The sequence below is a fragment of the Phodopus roborovskii genome, unplaced genomic scaffold (assembly GCF_943737965.1).
Source record: "Phodopus roborovskii unplaced genomic scaffold, PHOROB, whole genome shotgun sequence".
NCBI classification, from domain to species: Eukaryota; Metazoa; Chordata; class Mammalia; order Rodentia; family Cricetidae; genus Phodopus; species Phodopus roborovskii.
This window is the reverse complement of record NW_026126540.1, coordinates 29,336,159-29,355,980: the sequence shown is the minus strand read 5'-3', so window position 1 is coordinate 29,355,980 and position 19,822 is coordinate 29,336,159. Positions and strand designations below refer to the sequence as shown.

At 44.6% G+C, this 19,822-nt stretch overlaps 1 protein-coding gene across 1 annotated transcript in view; it reads right to left on the bottom strand.

The window, feature by feature from the left end:
- The window catches only part of Notch2 (notch receptor 2), a 135,316-nt gene that overhangs the window by 20,497 nt on the left and 94,997 nt on the right, over positions 1-19,822 (bottom strand). The window contains exons 13-22 of the mRNA XM_051199130.1: positions 15,826-16,018; positions 14,484-14,629; positions 12,293-12,406; positions 11,047-11,166; positions 10,534-10,686; positions 7,296-7,524; positions 6,366-6,567; positions 3,969-4,122; positions 3,428-3,612; positions 1,930-2,062 (exon numbers count right to left, since the gene is read on the bottom strand). Of these exons, the coding sequence (XP_051055087.1) occupies positions 1,930-2,062; positions 3,428-3,612; positions 3,969-4,122; positions 6,366-6,567; positions 7,296-7,524; positions 10,534-10,686; positions 11,047-11,166; positions 12,293-12,406; positions 14,484-14,629; positions 15,826-16,018 (1,629 nt within the window). The remainder of the gene's footprint in view (positions 1-1,929; positions 2,063-3,427; positions 3,613-3,968; positions 4,123-6,365; positions 6,568-7,295; positions 7,525-10,533; positions 10,687-11,046; positions 11,167-12,292; positions 12,407-14,483; positions 14,630-15,825; positions 16,019-19,822) is intronic.

Sequence of the window (19,822 nt, the reverse complement as noted above, 5' to 3'; positions counted from 1 at the left end):
TATTCTATTCTGGGATTGAATGTGTCTAACTAACAAAGTCTGTGGTACAGTACAAAACCCATGGCCTTTCCTAGGTTCCTAGTCTCCATGAACCACAGAAGAATACTAGTGAGTGATTCTGACACACGCCTCTAAGGAAAGTGATGTGTGTCACTTCCAGACTGAGTGAAAACCTCTGCACAGCCCTGTATATCACCCTGAAGCAGCCTTGATGGCTACAGTCCAAAAACAGAGAAAGGTAGCAACTCAACACCTACTAGAGTCTGAGTGCCAAACAGCAAACAAAAAATCCCCAAACAAAACCACCATTGTGTTATCTGAGATTTGATATATATAATTAGCTACCACCAGAATTGTAGCTTGTCCAAACCAAAGCCATTATTTAAAGGCATTAACTATCCAGGCATGGTAGCGCACACCTATAGTGAAGTCTAAGCTGGGGCTACCTGGGATTCTGCTGACAGAAAGAGATGGAGGGGCAGAGGTAGGGAGACAGAAGAGGGATGAGAGAGAGGAGAATGGGGGGAGAGGGAGAGACAGGAAGGAGAGGGACTGGGGAAAGGGATAGGGACAGAATGAGAGGGAGGGGAGAGGGGGGAGAGAGACTGGAGGGAGAAGAGGGAGATGTAGAGGGAAAGTAAGAAAAGGACGGGGGGAGAATGAAAAAGAGAGACAAAGGCGGGAGGGGGCAAAGGTTAAAGGAAGAGAAGGGGAAAGTGGATAAGGGAATATGAACACAAACCTCCCAAAGAAAACAGAGAATCAGTTTGGTTCATACCTTAGTATCTAGCTTTACTACTATTGAGGAAACAAAATCATGACAAAAATGCCCTTTCTCAAAAAATGGGTGGATGGATGCATGCATAGATGGATGGATGCATGGATGGATGGATGCATGGGTGGATGGATGGATGCATGGATGGATGCATGGGTGGATGGGTGGATGGGTGGTTGGGTGGGTGGGTGGGTGGGTGGATGGATGGATGGGTGGGTGGGTGGATGGGTGGGTGGGTGGGTGGATGGATGGGTGGGTGGGTGGATTGATGGACAGAGAGTGAATATGAAGGAGTGAACCAGTAATGGACAGGAACTGACTCCAACTCTTTCAGCCATGGGATTTCCTATTTTTAGACTAGGGAACAACCCTCCTTTTCATGTAACCAATTTTTATAACAGCTACAGGCAGGATCTTGCTCCCCAACTCTGCACTAAGTACCTCTCAGTGGGGTATTCTGTGTTAATTTAGCCAAATTTGATTCCTAGGAAGAAGTTATCCAAATCCACTGTCACAAAAATTTAAGCTAACACAGGCACTCTCTGAAAGTCTGCTCTATTTGAGGCTGCCTGAACTTAGGGCTGCTCTCGGTGGCCTTTTCCACCTTTTCATGTGTCTTCAAATAAGCAGTAGCCTTTCCAGGAGACAGTTTGGAGAAGTGGCAGCCCAGAGCAGACGGGTGTACCATCCCCGTCTAGGGGTGCACATCAAAGCCTTATTGCAATAACAGGAGCACAGCCTTCTTTCAGCCTCCCTGGGACAGCAGCCAAGCACTTCCATCCCATTGGAATGTCCCGCCTTATGGACACAAGACTTGGTGAGTTAAAAAAAAAAAAACAAAAACAAAAACTAAAAAGCATGCCTATGTGATTTGCTTTAAAAGAGGCTATGAGCTGCGCTGTTTTCACTCGAAGCACCAAGAAACCCTGTTAGCCAGACTAAGTTTCTTGCAATGTTATGTCAATTCCAAATCCTGTTTCCTAGAACATAGGCTAAGAAACAACCAAACAGAACTAAAAACACCAACCAAAGGCTGGCAGAATGGAGGGGATGAGGAGTTAAGGGGCTGTGATGAAGCTAGCTTCAGCACTAAGGATGGATTTAAAAATGAGGGAGCTGGCCTTGGGAAAAGAGCAAGAGCATCTGCTGCGTACCCCGAGTGCCTGGTGGACACGAACACTTGAAATGGTTCACGAGGTCAACGCAGGTACCTCCGTTCTGGCACGGTTGGTTCTGGCACTCATCCACTTCATACTCACAGTTGACACCCTGATACCCTGGAACACACTGCCAAGAGAAAAGGACATGGAGAATGGGGTCACCGCTAGGAACAGACCACAGGACCAACTGAGAGCATCAGTGTTACTGTGACTTCGCTTCGTGCCCCACTGAGCAATTGTGTATCACTGTGTAATCGTCACACACTCTGACACTTCCTTGCACAGGGTCACATTTACCTATTACTCTTCCAGCCACTTTAAAGGAACTGTATGTACTGAGGCTTATTTCCATGACACTCCCCAAGCAAACGTCTGTGTAAGGGTGTCCTCCTCTGTATCCAATGCATCCTTAGCCCAAGACCCAAACAGTCTGTGTGGGTCAAGATGCTGTACCCATTGCATGCTTGTGTGACAGGGGTAGTAGAAGGGGGCATCAAAAAGATGAGGCTGGGTGGCTGTGGATGACGGAGGGGTTGGAAGAAACTCAGGATTGATAAGGAAAAAGACAACTGTGGGAAGTTCCACTATGCCAGCTTCGTAAGCAGGGGAAGTCCCTCATAGCACAGGACTATCCCCAGTAAGGGGAGAAGAAGCAGACTTTCAAAGAGGGGGTACCACAGAGGGATCCTAAGAGTCTAGGTGGCAACACTTAGTGGCCCAGCAACACCAGTCTTCCGGTGAGTGAGCAGCTCTCCAGGGCAGTGCTGGCTCTTTGAACTCCAGTGCTGATCTTATCTATGACACATTGTGTGTCATTTTACAGGCTGTGCTAGGCAGGCAGCATTAAATGGCTAGAATTCTGCTCATTTGGGTTATGTATTAAAAAAAAAAAAATCAGATGTGTAACAGTTTGAGTTCAGCCATGACAGATCTCGGTCTGGCTTTTGAGCTAACAGAGCCTAGCCTGCTGTGAGATAAACACTGGGGTAGTAGCAGAGAGAACTTTTTGTTGTTGCTTGGTGGTCTAATGGGTATCAAGTTCCCGTTCCGGTGTTTAATTAACCTCTGACTCCATAATCAGTCCAGACACTGAAAAAAGACACATACTTAAACATCACACATGGCAACACTGAGCATGACGCTATACAGCATGGTAAGAGAGGCCTCATTATTTTGTTTCGCAGAATTACTAATTGGCTGATGCACTGTATTGCTCTTCAGGAAGTACCAGGCTCAGCTGTGTTAGGTGAGCCTGCAGGATGGCAGCATAGAGAGTAAGCCTGTTAAAAACGGATGGTTCCAGGCCTCCATGCAAACATCTTACCAGAGCTATGTGAAAGCAGGGCTGAAAGTGAAATCAGCAGCTGGTAAATGCTACAATAATGACGGTCAAAAATTTACAATCTGTAAGACACAAACGGCTGAACTCAGTAGTATTTTTAACAAAAACACGCTCTCTTGGGAGCCCTTAGACCTCTGCTTATCTTCTCACCTCACATCTGTATCCTCCGATGAAGTCACTGCAGGTGGCACCGTGCTGGCATGGATTGGATGCACACTCATCCAGCTGCTCCTCACAGTAGCTCCCAGTGTAGCCCAGTGGGCACTGGCAGTGATGGGTGTTGCCAGCATTGATACAGACGCCCGAGTGCTGGCACAAGTGTTCAACAGGTACCCCTGGAGGCCAGGTGATAAAAGAAGCATCAGAGAGAGTGTGACGCACACCAGGTTCAAACCGTCAAGCAATGAGCCCCAGCTAGTGACTGCTCACTACGAATTTTCTCACTCTTGACCAGTTTTTCCCAACCCTCAGCAATCGACTTGCATTAAAAATTAGTAATAACAATAAACAAATTCTTAAAGTGGAGTCTATCTTAATTTTAACTTCAATTACCATTCCCTTTGGGATCCCTAAATGTTCCTCTAGCCTTTCTCCAGAGCCTTGTGCATTCAGTGCTCTCTCAATGACATGCTCCTAAGATGCCACCGGCCAGCACGGATGTCAGTACCTGATGCTTAGGGGCAGAGCTCACCTTTCTGCAAGGCTGCCGCCTTACAGGACACGTTGAGCACATCACAGTATGCACCATCCCATCCAGGAGGACACAGGCAGTGGGGCCTTGCCTTTTCCTGAACACAAGTTCCTTTGTTTTTACACGGAGATCGGATGCAGAGGTTCACCAGGGTCTGAAGCAGAGGCAAGGGTGCACATGCATCAGAATCCAGATGCCAGCAAAGAAGTCACCAAGTGACAGTGTGTTAAGAGATGGCAAAGAAAAGGGCTGGTTTTAAAAAGAGAGGGAAGCCCTCACCCAAGCCTTAAACTGGGCCCGCTGTCCTAGATGTACCCTGCCATTTCTGGTGTCTCATTTGTCTGGCCAGTGTGATATGAAAAGCCCTCACTCCAGAAACCTAACATCTCTAGAAGCACAGTAAGCTGTTATCCTCAGAGCAGTGATCATGGTTATGTGAGCATGTATGGTCACCCTGCCAGGCCGCTCCTGCCCGGGCCCATGCATCCTACAGGAAATTCACATGCATCTTGACCACTCCTGCCTATGAGGAAGATGTGTAAAATGATCCAGTCCACAAGCTTAAACTGTCCAAAAGCTTATTTTGAAAACCAGGCTTATGAAAAACATGAGGCAGAGAGGAAAAGTGCATTCCTGACATGGATTGCTGGCTGGAAGAAGGTGGGTGGAGGCTGGGAGGGGTAGACCAGCGCTCACCACCTACACTATTAGAGAACAGTCACCTGCCACAGAGACTGCTCTCTTGAGCACAGCCCCAAGCTGCCTGATGTGGAGGTGGCTGCTTCCTTGTCCAATGTAAGCAAATGCACTCTGTAAAGCCAAATAAATGGCCATTTGGTATGTGACCTGGGAAAGGTTATACACTATCCTTTTGTTGGGGGGGGGGTTACTGTCAGAGAGAGTGCTATTTCTTTTCCATGAATTGGAAATTAGTATCCTATGATACTCCTTGCATCCTAAGATTATATAAAACTTTATATTTATATATTTGATTTTAAAGACTGGTAGTCAAAGACAGGTAAGATCTTTTTGCCTACAGGCAACCTAAGACAGGTCACACATGATGGAATGTGTATTCCAATGATGGGTAAGTCTGGAAGGTGAAAAGACCACAACCTAAGACAGACACAGTCATCTGTCCTGTAGCAGAAGTGCAGGAATTAATTAATTAAATTAAGAAGGGGGAATTGTTGGGGCCCATAAGGATGGGTCCGCTTCATCTTGCCTCAAGGTCAGAGACTTCAAAACTGTCCTTAGTAAGTCTAATAACCTAAAGGTCTAATGCTTGGCTAACGCAGGACATTTCAGCCTGGGTAGCGGATGTCTTATCTAAATAACAAGACTTGGGCTCAGGTGTGTTTACTCTTGACTTTGAAGGCCAGATAACAGGTGTGGCTACCAAATGCTTGGAGGATTAAAGGAAGTAAGTCTTTTTGCTCCTTGTATATGATAGATAATAGAAGTCTTCTGCCATGTCCCCCCCTTTTGGTTGGGAACTTAAGAATGTTGAAGAATAAACTAGAGCATTTAGTATTGACTGATTTGCCCTCCTGACTCTATCCTGTGTCTCTGTCTTTCTCTTAACATCTCTACCTACCCCTTCTCAACCCACACTCCCTCTTTCAGGTATGAACTGGGCAAGTCGGCTGGCTCCAACTGAAGGCCCACAAACAGAGTCCCCCACAGTATTGCTATGTTACAACGTCACAAAGCATCACCCTGTCAGTTGTACATGATGTTTACTGGTTTTACTGATTGTTCTGTCCTGTAAGTGTCTGAGTATGAACTGACCCTTGGAGGTGGGTCACTAGGAACATGTTGGGGGGGCATTTTGTTCTCGGCTTCCCCTGTCCCATCTGCATGCCTCCCTCCATCCCTCCCTTCCTCCCCCCCTTCTTCCCCAACCTCCTCTCCTTGTCCTTCTCTGCTTCATGGCCACCAGGAGGTGAAAAGACTTCTATATCAGCTCCTGTGGCCATGACACTCAGCCTTGTCTCGGGCCCATAAACTTAAGCAGCCAGCATGGCCTGAAATCTCCAAAACCATGAGCTCAAACAAAGCTCCTTTAAAGTTGGTTTTTAAGGGATCTGTAACAGCAATGAGATGCTAACACATCTTCCTCCCTCTACTGCAAAAGGTAGGTACCTACTCAATGTCAGCCATATTTCCCTTTAGCTCTTGGCAAGCCTCTTCTAACAATCATTAAGTTTGTTAACCCATATCATACTGCTGGTGTCAACAGTCTGTAATCTTCTAACTCTCAAGGTGGCCCAGATTCATTTCAAGAAAAACCTGAGATCCACAGTCCTCTCTTTTTGAATTGTTCATCCTACCTAGAGACTAGATAGAGTCCCAGCTACTGTGGGGAGCTGGGAGAGCAGGCAGAAAGCAGATTACCTGACAGTTTTTGCCGGTGTAGCCCAAGGGACAGGTGCAGCGGTAGGTACCCAGGCCATCAACACATGTCCCCTCATTCAGGCATGGGTTAGAGTTGCACTCGTTGATATCATGGAGGCAGAAGGGACCAGTGAAACCCACGGGGCACAAGCAAGAGAAGGAGTTGATTCCATCAACACACGTGCCACCATTGAAACAGGAGCTGAGAAGCGAATGGGAGATGACATCAGCCATGTCTGCAGCTCTGACCTGCTGCTGTAAAGTACGGCTTCTGAAACCTGGGATGTTAAGGGGCAAACACCTCCGAGATGCCGATACCTACGCCCAGTGAGCTTTATAGTTTTCTAAACTAGACCAAGGGTCAGCAGTTACTGTGAGTACTACCTTCCTTTCCACCAACCCTCTTAGGAGCATTTCAGTGGCAGAGCTGCCTGGAATCCTACAGAGGGAGATGTTTTCCGGGTTTTACCCAGTCCTTCTGCAGTTTTCTACGTAGCATATTTTATCACTAAATCAATTGGTTTTACAAGAAAACTCTTAAATATCTCTCCACTCTAGGTTTCTTTTTGAAAGAGAAGAAAAGCATTGCTAAAACAATATAAAGAAATCAAACAAACCTTCCAAAAACTACTCAAACAGTGGTAACAGATCTACAAAGAAAGAACTCTTCAGGTCAGCTGTCACCTGGAACAAAGAGACCATGGGAGAACAGAACAGAATTGATGGCTCTTCTGCTCCATATCGAGACAGAAGTGAAGATCTATCCATCCCAGGACCCTTTTCAACCTCTGACCTTGGGCCTTCTGACTACATGTCTTTCAAAACCTGAGCAATGAGAGAGGACTGTGGAGAGGCTGGGTCCTGGCCCAGCAGTCCTCCCCGTTCTCCCCTCCCCTGGAAGCTGCTGGTGGTCCAAGTGCACCCACTCACCTGTCAGTGCACTCGTCAATGTTGTTTTCACAGTGGGCTCCCTGGAACCCCGCAGGGCACTTGCAGGTGTAACTGTTGACGTAGTCAGAGCAGGTGCCCCCATTCTTACAGGGCTCACTCAGACACTCGTTCATGTCTGTCTGGCACTTATCCCCAATGAAGCCAGGCAGGCATAGGCAGGAGAATGCATTCACTCCGTCCAGGCAGGAGCCTCCATTCTGGCAAGGATCTGAACGTGGCAAAAGAAATGGGACTTAGAACTGCGGCATTGACTTCATTGTAAACTTGTGAAGGTAAATGCCCATACCCCTAAGGAGCACAGTTCCATATCCACATTTCAACTCTGTATTTCTTTTGACATGACTCCCTATTTATGAAAAATGAATTCAGTTAACACTTGCCTAAGATCTGTTTGGTAATTAAGGTCAATTTAATCTATATTAACATTAATTTATAGAGTTTATAGTCATAAAACTTGCACTGGTCCTCTACATATATGTAAATCAATTATGTGACTTAACACACACATTATTGGGAATATTACCTAGTATTTTCAGATGTGTTTGTGGAGGCTGGGAAAGCGGAATATATATTTAGTCTGTTCCAAGAACATTGTACCAATCCATCACCTTCCTGTGCTTCTCTCTTACTTTTATTTATTTATTTAACTTTTAGGTAGCCTCAGGACATTGAGTACTTCTTCAATTATTTCAAAAATCACATACTTAATCTTAGGATATTTCCACTCACAGTCCTGTCAACAGGTTTTGAGTTAGAATCATGCCAGGGCCCTGTGCAATCTAATGGCATAGAGATAAGAGCAAGAAAGCCATGCTACAGTTGCTGGCAGGTAGAGCATCAAGTTATAACTGCAGAAACCATCACAAATGTGAACTGAAAGCTTGAGCAATGAGAGGTCAAGTTGGCCCTGCTGTATCAGAGGAACACTTAAGAAAGTGCGAGGCTTGGTGACTCCCTCCGTAATCCCAGTCCTTTAAAGAAGCGAGACAGGAAAACTGCTGAGCCAGCATGGGCTGCACAGTGAGGTCCAGATCAGACTGCACTACAAGTGAGAAAATGAGTTCTGTCCAAACAGACATTCTTCTCCAAAAGAGAAGCAATAAATGATTAGTCCCAGATTAAAAGAAGGAAAGTTCTAACACATCTTACTGCTATAAAGAGTAAAATGAGGCTTATTATGTTAGATAATTTGAAAACAGGTAAATCAGATAATGTGCCAAACAGTTTGTTGTTGTTGTTGTTTTTTCTGTGCTTTTTTTGTTTGTTTTTTCTTGTTTTGTCAGCTCAATACAAACCAGGGTCATCTGTGAAGAAGGAACCTCAATTAAGAAAAGCCCCCATCAGATTGGCCTATAAACTCTGGAGGTATTTTGTTTAATAATGATTAATATGGGAAGACCCCAGGCCACTGTGGTCCCGGGTTCTACAAGAAAGCAGGATGAGCAATCCACGGGGAGCAAGCCAGTAACCAGCACTCCTCCATGGCCTCTGTATCAGCTCCTGTATCCAAGTTCTGACCCTGATTCCCTCAGTGATAGAGTGTACATAGTAAGATGAAATAAACCCTTTCTGCCCCAAGGTGCTTCTGATCACAGAGTTTCAGGGCACTAGAAACCCAACTAGGACACATTTTACCAGAGCTCAACCTAAACCAAACTAAAAAATTAAATAATTAAATAATTAAAAGGCCAAAAACTTGTCAAGAAAAAAAAAAAAAAAAAAAAAAGATCCCATACATCAATATTTGGAATAGGTACACACCAGTTGTACACAATGTCTTCAAGAAGAAAAAGCAGAAAATATGTTACTCTGAAGAAATAGGAGGCAAATATTAGGGGCTTTGGATATGTGAACCATAAATTGCAAAAATGATCAACGATATTAAAACCTTTCCCTTCAAAAACAAAACAACAAAAAACCCCAATGTGTTTGGAGGAAATAGTTGTAAAGCAAACACCTGACAATGGATTTAAACCTATACTACAGAGAACTAAATAATATGACAAACAACCCAACAAATGTTTTTCAAATGAGTATAAGTCTTAAATGGAAATTCGCCAAAGATCTGCTCACAAAGAACGTGAGCAAAGTCGTCAGGAGAGCAGTACCAATGACACCAGTGCGCCCAGGCGCAGGAGCTAAAGCTGAAACCACTGACTGCATCGAGTGTTCCCAGACATGGAGTCTAACCAGCACTTCTGCATAATTCTGGGGGAGTGAAAATGGGACAAGCCCTCACAGAATACTGTTGTGATGTATCGGTAGAACATGCAGGTACCACATGGCTCATTCTACATACAGGCCTCATTTCTGAGAATCATAACACCTTTATCCTTAACACCTCCAAACTGGGAAGGAAAAAATTCAAACAAGTAAACAACAAATAGTACAGGTAAAATTAATCCAAAAGTCTAAAATACGAAGTTCTCCAAAACCTGAAACCCTCTGAGGGTCAACATCATGCCACAGGTACAAATAAAATACACCACTGTCAACCTGCAGATGCATCGATAGAATTCATATATAGTTTACATCAAGTTGCCTTCAGGCTATATGTAAAAGATATATATGGAAACATGGACGAATTTCATGCATCCACTTGGGTCATATTCCCAGGAAGTGAACATTTCAAACCAGAACTTATGGGATCTGTGAACTTCTGATGCTCAGCACTGAAGACTGGACATAGCTACTCTGTGTAGCAGCGACAGTGGAGACCATTCATCAATATGACAGAAGAAACTAATGGTGAAAACATGAACCAGCCTGAAATAAACTCTGACAAGAACATGTTCATATAGCTGCCTCTATGTAAAGTGGTAGTGGCATTCGTTTGTCTACATGGACAGAAAGGACTGTGGCTGAGTGGGACAAGGAAACGACACAGGTAAGGCAGAGAAGGGACTTCTGGTGGAACAAATATGTTCACCGTGGTTGATGGTTTTGGTTACCATGTTGCCAAATTTGGATGAATTGTACAATTAAAATACTTGCACTGTCCCTACAGTGTTTAAAATGTTGTAGAGCAATGCTGTAAACAAATTCTATTGCTTCAATTCCCAGAGACAGTAACTTCAAACTGAAGATTTTAAACTACTAATGTGTGGTACATCGGAGTCAGTGTGAGGGGCACGGCCTACACCGCACGCCTTTCCTCCCTCCCTGTGAGCTTTCTCTCCGTGGGGGTTCGGGAGTGCTCAGGGACAGGTGTACTCACTGGCAAGGCAGTCATTGATGTCCTCCTCACAGTCCATACCACTGAAGCCTGGAGGACACTCACACACGTAGCTGCCCTGAGTGTTATGGCAGAGGCCATGGTTCATACATGGCTTGGAGGCACATTCATCGATGTCAACTGTACATCGCTGACCTAGAATAATGAACAGGGTAATGAACATCTAGGCATGGAGTCAACTTAGGGATGTGTGAGTTTCAGTGCAGCGGGATGCAACTTCTCAACAGACACCTGACTTACGCAGGAGGTCCCTGAAAGGCGCCTATGTCTCTGAGAAACTCCTGCCAACTGCTATTCATAACCTGGAACTCTTGGGTTGGCATGCCTCAGCTACTTGAGGACTGAGAAGATGAAAACTGGGAAGGCGTTTTGAGCCCCTCCAGGAAGCAGGAAGACCGCAGGCTTCGCAAGCTTAGGGCCTGCCATGTCACCCCATATGCCACCTGAGGAGCCAATCACCTCACTGAAAGTGCAGAATGCATCCCGCATCATTACCTTGCCAGCCAGGAGCACACAAGCAGGTGAAGCTCTCAAAATTGGGTGCCTCTTTACAAACAGCAGCGTTTTCACAGGGGTTTGGAGAGCAGGGAGCCAACACTGTTTGACAATTCTTGCCTGCAAAGCAAATGACAGTCTGTGATAAAGTGTCAACCAAGGAAAAGAGGGGCCCTGAGACTGCAAACCCAGACGTGCTCAGAGTCCTAGTCTACAGCAGCGGCTAAGAGACTCCAGAATCTGTCCCAACACAGCTAACCTGGTGACCTTGGGCAGATGGCTTCTCTCTGGACCTTCTTCATAAGTAATAAGATTAGGGCAGAATGACTCATGGAGGATGTCTGCAGATTAAGTGTGGAAATTCACTCTAAGTTCTTATTAGAACAGAGGGACCCCTCAGCCTTTGCTGGGCCGCTACCTCCACTGTATAATGGGGCTGGCTGTATAGATGGTGAGGCTGGTTCTTCATCTCACAGAGGACTCAGCTCAGTCTCAGACAGGTACTTTCACAGGGAAGCAGCTGGTTGCCAGGCAACCTCTACTCATGTCAACAGGATACTGACATCGGCCCACCAATGAATGCTTCCTGCCTTGTGTACTGAATACAAACTTAGAGGACAATTAAAAGAAGTAAAAATGATTTCATTAAAAGGGGGATCAAGCTATGTTTTTAAATTTACGTTAGTTTTTAGGAGATAAATTGAAGACTCAGTCTTTCAACCCTCAAGTGCTTTTACCCCCTGAGCCATCTCCCAGGCCCTGAAGTTACAACAAAATCCATGTTAGCAGTCATCCAAAAATGTTGTGTTCAGAAAGAAAGACACAGTAACATGAATTTTCTCCATTATATCATGTCAAATGTCAAAAGGATGGATAGCACTGAACCTACTAGGTGCCAGGTTCTAGCCACGGATCACTTAAAAGAACCAAATACTAAAACACAGAACTGAGGATGAGGATGAAATAGAGCCCTGGTCAAGCAGGCATGCGGCCTGGGAACCAATCATTAGCACCACAAAAACAAACAGATAAAAACCCACAAACACCAAAAAAGGCATAAATAAAGTAAGCTGTTCCACGGCCATCATGTTTCTGCAGAGCTCAAGGCATAACCAGTGAGACCATGAGCCACCAGACACTGAGTCTTCAGAGGGCATCACTGACCTGAGTCATTCAAACTCAGGTGCTGGCACTGCCTAGTAGAGGGCATACATCCCCCTCCAGCCTGTTGGCTTGCAGTACTCACCTGTGTAAGGTAACGCACAGTGGCACGTGTAGCCACTGATGTCATCAAAGCAGGTGCCTTGGTTCAGACACGGATTTGAGGCACATTCATTAATATTCACTTGACAGTTGTAGCCTGCAGGGGGAAAAGGGAGACACAGGTATACATTGAAACTGTCAGCCTTATTATTTCAAGTACCGACTAGTTCTCTCATTGTTGGTAAAAGCCAGATGTCACAGAAATGGCTCTCATTTCTTTGGGTCACTGGAGCATCCAACCACCCATTTTAGTTCTGAGTCTCAGATATACAGTCAATGGTAGGTCAAAACTGTGAAGGGAAGGCCTGAAGGCCTAACACTCCTCCAAACAGTGAATTCTCCATAATGGATCAGGAACTCAAGGCTGAAAAGCTTGCTGCCATATCTAAACATGGGCCCTTTAACACGAAGCTTATGGTCAGAAAATGGGAAAACTCCTAAGGAAGGCCTCAGAAATGCATCCCCTCTTCCACCTGTGTAGTCTCTACCATCAGAAAGCTATGCCCTAAAACCTTAGAAATAGCTTTCTCCTGATCCAAGGCAGAAAATTTATTTCTACGAAAAGATGGGGACACAACAATGTAACAACAAGTGGGCATAAGGCAGGACTCAGATATTGCCCACCTTCTTCACAACAGAGATGCCAGAGCACCGTGAGAAAGAGGAGGAAGGAGACAGAGACCTGGGCTCAATGGAATCTACAGCTCACTGAATAGGTTTCTGTTTTATATCCTCATTTTATACTTGATCACTGATAACTAAGTTCCAATGAGATTTTAAAAAAAAAAAAAAAAAAATAAAGTGCTTTTTAAGCTACAAGTTTCTTGGCAAATGCAACACAATATACCAGAACATTAATGTCTGAAGTAGAAGCTCATAAATTTGTTTGGTACCACTTGAGTATCCTTTTACTTGGTATCTGTGCTGAATAGTTTTATGTCAACTTGACACAAGCTAAAGTTATCTGAGAAAAGGAACATCAATTAAGAAAATGTCTCCATAGGATCTGGCTGTAGATAAGCCTATAGGACATTTTCTTCATTACTGATTGATGGGGAAGGGCCCAACCCATTGTGGGTGATGCTATCTCTGGACTGGTGGTACTGGGTTCTATAAGCAGGTTGAGCAAGTCAGGGGAAGCAGGCCAATAAACAGCATCCTCCATGACCTCTGGATCAGCTCCTGCTTCCAGGTTCCTGCCCTGTTTGTGTTCCTGTCCTGCCTGCCTTCAGTGATGGCCAGTCATGTGGAAGTATAAGCTGAATAAACCCCATCTTGCTTTTTGGTCATGCTGTTTCATTACAGCAATAGGAACCCTAACTGGGACAACATCAGAAATATTTGGGATGTTTTAGGGGTCGCATAGAGTAAAGATTATTACATAGAAATAATGAGCTATTTAGAGGATGTCATCATATTTCCAATACACCTTTTACACATAACCTGAGGATAATTTAATACAATGTTAGAGCAGTATTGTGCATGAAATAAAGTTTCATGAGCTTTCATTGCATGTTGGTGCTCAAAAAGTTCCTGGTTTTGGAACACTCCACATTAGGGGTTAGGTACAGTCAACCTGTAATCAAATTGAGTAGTGCTAAAAGACACTGAAATGTCAAAGAGCCCAACACAAAGAAAATTGATAGTAAATTATTTTTGAGACACAGTCCTGTGCTATGTATTTTTCCAGAAGACCACAGGAAACTAAGTATCCAGAGTAGCTCATGTGGAAGAATTTGCTGGGAAGGTCCTGAACACACCACAGGACCCAATGACAGTAAGTTCAATATTTTCATTCCACTTCCAAGAAGCTAGTGGACTTATTATAGAATCAAGCTGTGGCCAAGGAGCTTACAATTGGACACTCCAACTTAGGTGGTCAGGCAGCGTGCACCGTCACCCACACAGCCATTCTGCTGGCCCCTAAGTGGAGTCTTCACTGAACATTTCAAGTACCATTGTCCCAACAGTTGACCTCTCTGGCAGGCTGAAAGCAGAATGTTCTATTCATATTTTCATTTCCCCAGTGACTCAGAAATTCTAATTGCTCAGTGTGTTTACTGTATGAGTAAACAGCAGCAACAAAAGGAAATGGAAACAAAGATGTGGGAACCGAGCGGTGTGCGGCAAGGTGGAGACAAGAGGCAGGTCTAAGGGTTGAGCCCTCGTTTCACCTTTGAAGCCCTTCTTGCATGTACACCGGTAGCCGTTCACCAGGTTGTTACACGTTCCTCCATTCTGGCACGGGTTAGAAAGACACTCATTTTTGTCCACTTCGCAGTTGACGCCAACCCAGCCAGGATCACAGACACACTTATAGCTGCAAGAGGATAAGAGCACTTACTATGGGGGTACAAAAGTACAACTGAGTCATAGAAGACACGTAAGACATGGGTGAATGGTAGTTTCATCAATTCTTTTTGTTTTGTCTGATGTTGTGGGCACAGGGTCTCTGTTGCCCAAGCTGGCCTGGAACTCACCTCAAACTCGTGGTAATCCTCCTGCTTCAGCCTCCCTAGAACAAAGACTACAGGAGCTACCTCATTTCCATTTTCCTAGGGATCTATACTCATATAACCTCTTACATGCAGCAGTCATAAACCTATCTAGTGTGCTCAGTAGAGCCCTACCTGGTGCTTCCCTGGCTCATTAGGATGCTGGTGATTTGCAAACATAAGCAATGGTTTGTCAAATGTACTGGGCCCCTCTGAAGGAAACACTAACACGGACAAAGCACAGACAGTACAAACTGGTTTGAACAACACTGGCACTTAAATGTGATATCAGATCATCTGGAGAAGCGGAGCTGGGGATGGGGAGCTAGGAAGGGGTGAGCTGGGGAGGGATGTTTTGAAGGGTGTCATATTCTGGGTCAGAAATCCAAGTTAAGCCATAAAAAAACCAAAAACTTATCTCTAATACGTTCTCCTTTCTTTTAGCCATTGAAGGTTTGAGAAGTGGCAACATCCATGCTGTTTTATGACAAACACGTCTTAAGACAAGAGGTTATGGCATCTCATGACATCAAAGTCACTCTTGTCCTAAAACATGTCCATCAACATGCTGCACAACTCTGAGGGCTCCAGAGCTGCAAATGCATTATCACAGCTCTGTCTGCAGTCGGCTGAGTCATTCCTGCCTCAGAGTCCACAGGTGCTATGACACAGGACAGGGACAGGCTGTGTTAAGATATGTGTCGGGGGAGGCGACAGTCTAAAACATTCCTCAGATCTCAATACTGTAATATAAAACACAACTGCTAGATTCATGACCTTCCCATAGGGTCTTCATTGATTACTGTGTAAAGGAGACAGGTCCTCCTTAGTTCCCGTTCTCAGTCTGAGAAGACAGGCCAGCTTCTATGGGCAAAGCAGCAATTTTAAAGACCTTGAAAGACCACCAAAACCTTCACCTAAGTATCAGGCCAAGTCACCAGTTGACAGTTTCTGGCTATTGTGCTAGTGTTTCCTTCAGCTGGGTTTAAAAGCCAACTACTAGAACATGGGAGCTACTCACCCACTGATGCCTCCTGTGCAGTTTCCATGGATGCAGGGACTGCTCAAGCACTCATTCACCTGTACATAGCAGCTGGGATGATGAGGTCCCTCAGGACATATGCAACGGAAACCATTCACATCATTGATGCAAGTCGCACCCTTGCGACAAGGATTGGAGGCACACTCATCAATGTCAATGTTGCATCTCTGCCCTGTGGAGTGTTGGGGGGGGCAAAGTTACTCAAATATAAACCCTCAAGGAACAGGGTTAGAATGATGAGCCACATATGCAGATACTCTTCACTGAGGCAGGCTATAAGTGCTGTAGGGCACTATTGTTAAAAGCTCAAGGACTAACACTGAAAAGCACGTCACGCCATGCAAGGAAGGCACCAGAAACACTTGCAATTGATAAGGAAGCAAAGTTATTAAGAACACCCGAATGGCACCGCAGCACTCTCAGGGAAACTGCTTCTACCTTAGAAATCCAGAACTTCACAAGCACTAAGAACAACAAATGTCATCAAAGACGGCCATCCCTCCTGACGCTGGCGCGCGCGTGTGTGTGTGTGTGTGTGTGTGTGTGTGTGTCCTGACTCTGCCTCTGCCTCTGTGTGTGTGTCCTGACTCAGCCTGTGAGTGTGTCCTGACTCTGCCTCTGTGTGTGTGTGTGTGTGTGTGTGTGTGTGTGTGTGTGTTCTGACTCTGCCTGACATGCATTCTGTCAACTTTTTACATTTTTACCCATGGTAAATCACAATTAACTGGGATATGCACCCACTGCTTAGTCTAATGCTAAATTGCTGAAAAAGAATAGCTACTTTTGTTTCATTTCTTAGAGTCAGGTTAACCCATTTTCTTCCTCTGTAAGTAGTCTGTGAGCCAGCATAACTGAGAAAATGAATCCGTGACTTCCAGTCTATACCAATGGTTTTCAAATGTCACTGTACAAAACTCTCATTAAAATATGATTTCTCGGGCTGGTTAAGAATGCTTACTGTTTGCCCTGAGGACCAGAGTTCAGTTCCCAGTACCCACATTAGAAGTCTCTAAAAAGTGCCTGTTACTCCAGCTCCAGGGGATCCAATGTCCTCTTCTGGCTTCCAACGACACACACAAAAACTACATATAAAGAATGAGGGGTTTCTAGGCTCCACTGCCACACACTGTGATGGTTTGGACCTAACAACCACATTTCACATGGTTTATGTGGCTCAAACACCAGAGCTTCTAAACTATAGGTGCTGGAAGTACATGAAATCAAAGTGCGGGGGATCGAAGTGGACACATGGAACTTAGGAGACCTGTCTGCGGAAGCCTTCATCACCATTGCCTTCGGCTGCATAAAACACTGCAGACTGTGCATACAATGTCTTTTACATTTCTAATAGTTGTGATTTAACATTTTGAAATAAGGGAAATTAAATTTTCCCTTATAAAGCTGTGAGTGAAATCTAGCAACCCTTATGAAGGAATGTATCAACTTCAAAGAACACAATGTTGTGTTGTGTGTGTGCGTGCATTTGTTAACTTAAGAAAGAGTAACACTGGATTTATTTAGTTAAGGAAGTTCTGAATGAAAGAGACATGTCCTTTAAAGGAAGGCATCAGCAGGCTTCCTCCCATGCACTCTGAACCATGACTAGTGGCTCCTATGGTAAGGACCCACAGTCTGGGATAGCTGCCATTTCCTTCCAAGTGTTCAGAGAAGCCACCTCATTTTTTAATTGTGTGTGTGTGTGTGTGTGTGTGTGTGTGTGTGTGTGTGTGTGTGTGTGTGTGTGTGTGTGGTGCTGGGGATAAAACGTGTGATTTGCAAGCAATATACCACCAAGCTACTTCCCCAGTCCCTCATTTGCTTTTGAACAGTTTCCAAAATAGTTTTAAGTCATTTGATGTGAGTTAACACAAACCCCAGCTTACGCACTCTATTGTACAGACTGTGAGCTACTTCTGAAATGATCTGCCTTCGTGTGCTGTCCACTGGGTATCAGAAATGGCTAGTGCTAGCTATGCACCTGGGGTGCTCAGTAATGGTCAATATGGGGATTTACTGTATGTTTCCTACTGTTTACACTAAGTTAACTGGTGTTTAGTGAATGACAGCACGCTGAATTAAAGACTCCAGGGTCTAGGTTGGATACCATTGGAGCTCTACTCACTTGCTAATGCGTACTGAGAATTTCTTCTGGGCTAACTACTGCCAAAGGATGAGAAGGGGGTGCTCTCTCTGTAGCTCACTGGTCTATCAAATTGAGGGCAGAATAGTTCTTTTTATGGACTGTTAGAAGAATTTAGGAACACAGGGGGAGGTCAGAGTTTTTTGATTTCTGGAGGATAGTTTGGGGGGTTTGGGTTTGTTTTCCTTTTATCTCTTATTTGTTTGTTTGTTTGTTTGTTCATCTATTTTTGTGTTAGGGATTGACTCCAGGGCCTCATGTATGCTAACCAAGTCCTCCACCACTGATCTATATCTTTAGCCCTGTTTTTGTTTGTTTATTTGGATTGGTTTTGCATCTTTATTTTTCATTTTGAAACAAGATCTTTTAAGTTGCCCAGCTGCCTTGAATTCAGTCTGTGGTCTAGGCAGACCTTGGACTTGAGACCGTCCTGCATGAGCTTTTAGAACAGCTGGGATTATGGACATCTGCTACCAGGCCTGTAATAGACACACGAGGGGCTTTGGAGAATGAAAAGGAGTTTATAGGATCACATGATGCCTGACTTTCTCCCACCTAATCAAGAACTCCTGGGAGAACAGAGAACAGCCTTAAAAAGAGAAGAGACAAAGGCCGCCCTCAGATATTTTAAAGCTCTTATGAAAACGGTAGGGGAAATTGTTAAAATAAAATAGAAGGGAAAAAAAAAAAAAAAAACCAAATACCTCACAGTTATTGCTCATGAATCTTGGACATTTCCAGCAACAGATTTACAAAGCAACCTCTTGGACCAGAAAAGAGTTCCCAAGAAGAGGGCACCACCCAGTAACCAAAACATTCCATCCCTTAGTTATGTAGTTTCATGCTACACCTTATGTTTATTTTAGAATATTTTTAGCCTATGTGCCCCCTCTTTGACCCTGTTGATTTGCTGAATGTTAAAAACATCGAGAATATGATTCACTGACATTTAAAAAACTAAGTCGGTGAAAAACCTTCCATAAATCCCAAAGGAAACCACATCGGGCTTCTCCTTGGGCAGCCAGTAGGAATGAGCCTGAGCTCTGGGGTCAGATGCCTGGGGCAAAACCTTGGCTGCTGTAGGGCACTGGGAACACCACTGCACCTCTCCATTCTCTGGCCTCTCTTCAATACCAGAGGAACAGAAGCAGCTGTGGCAACTAAGTGAGATGGCCAAGCAACCTGGTCCCTAGCTTAGAATAAGCTGTTCATACAAACTGAGCTTTCTCTACCTGTTACAGTTTTAACTACATTGCATTCCAACAGGCCTGAATATTTTACTCACAACAGGTCTGTGTATTTTACTCAGCTCCCACTTGATCTTTGAGAACAGCTTTCAAGATGTCCACATTCACTGGGCTATCTCTGAGGGTGGGAGGCACAGAACCTTCACCACACTGGCTTCTCAGTGCCCAGGAAGAACTGAGGTCCACTGGAGCCAAAAGTGTTCCTATCAAGTGTCGCAGTCATACCACTGGCATAGAGAAACTAAGAACCCGGCTAGTGAGTGGCAAGCATTCTCTTTCACCTGGCGCTGACTGTCCTTAGACTGTCAAGAGCTCTGAAGTAGGATGCTCATCTGGGGAGTAGATGACCATATGGCAATTGCTGAAGGATAATACTATTTATGTCTCCTTGTGTGTGGTACTGTTCAGCAAGAGCAGAATACACAGTGTATCCTCGTGACAGGACTTTTTACCAGACTTAGGTGTCTGGAGCCTCTACAATGATTTTATCAGAAAAGTAAAAGACAAATTAATAATAACAAGGAAAAAGAAGAGAGAGATGTATGGGCTGCATTTCACCCATGGATACCTGTGCAAATTCTCTACAGGT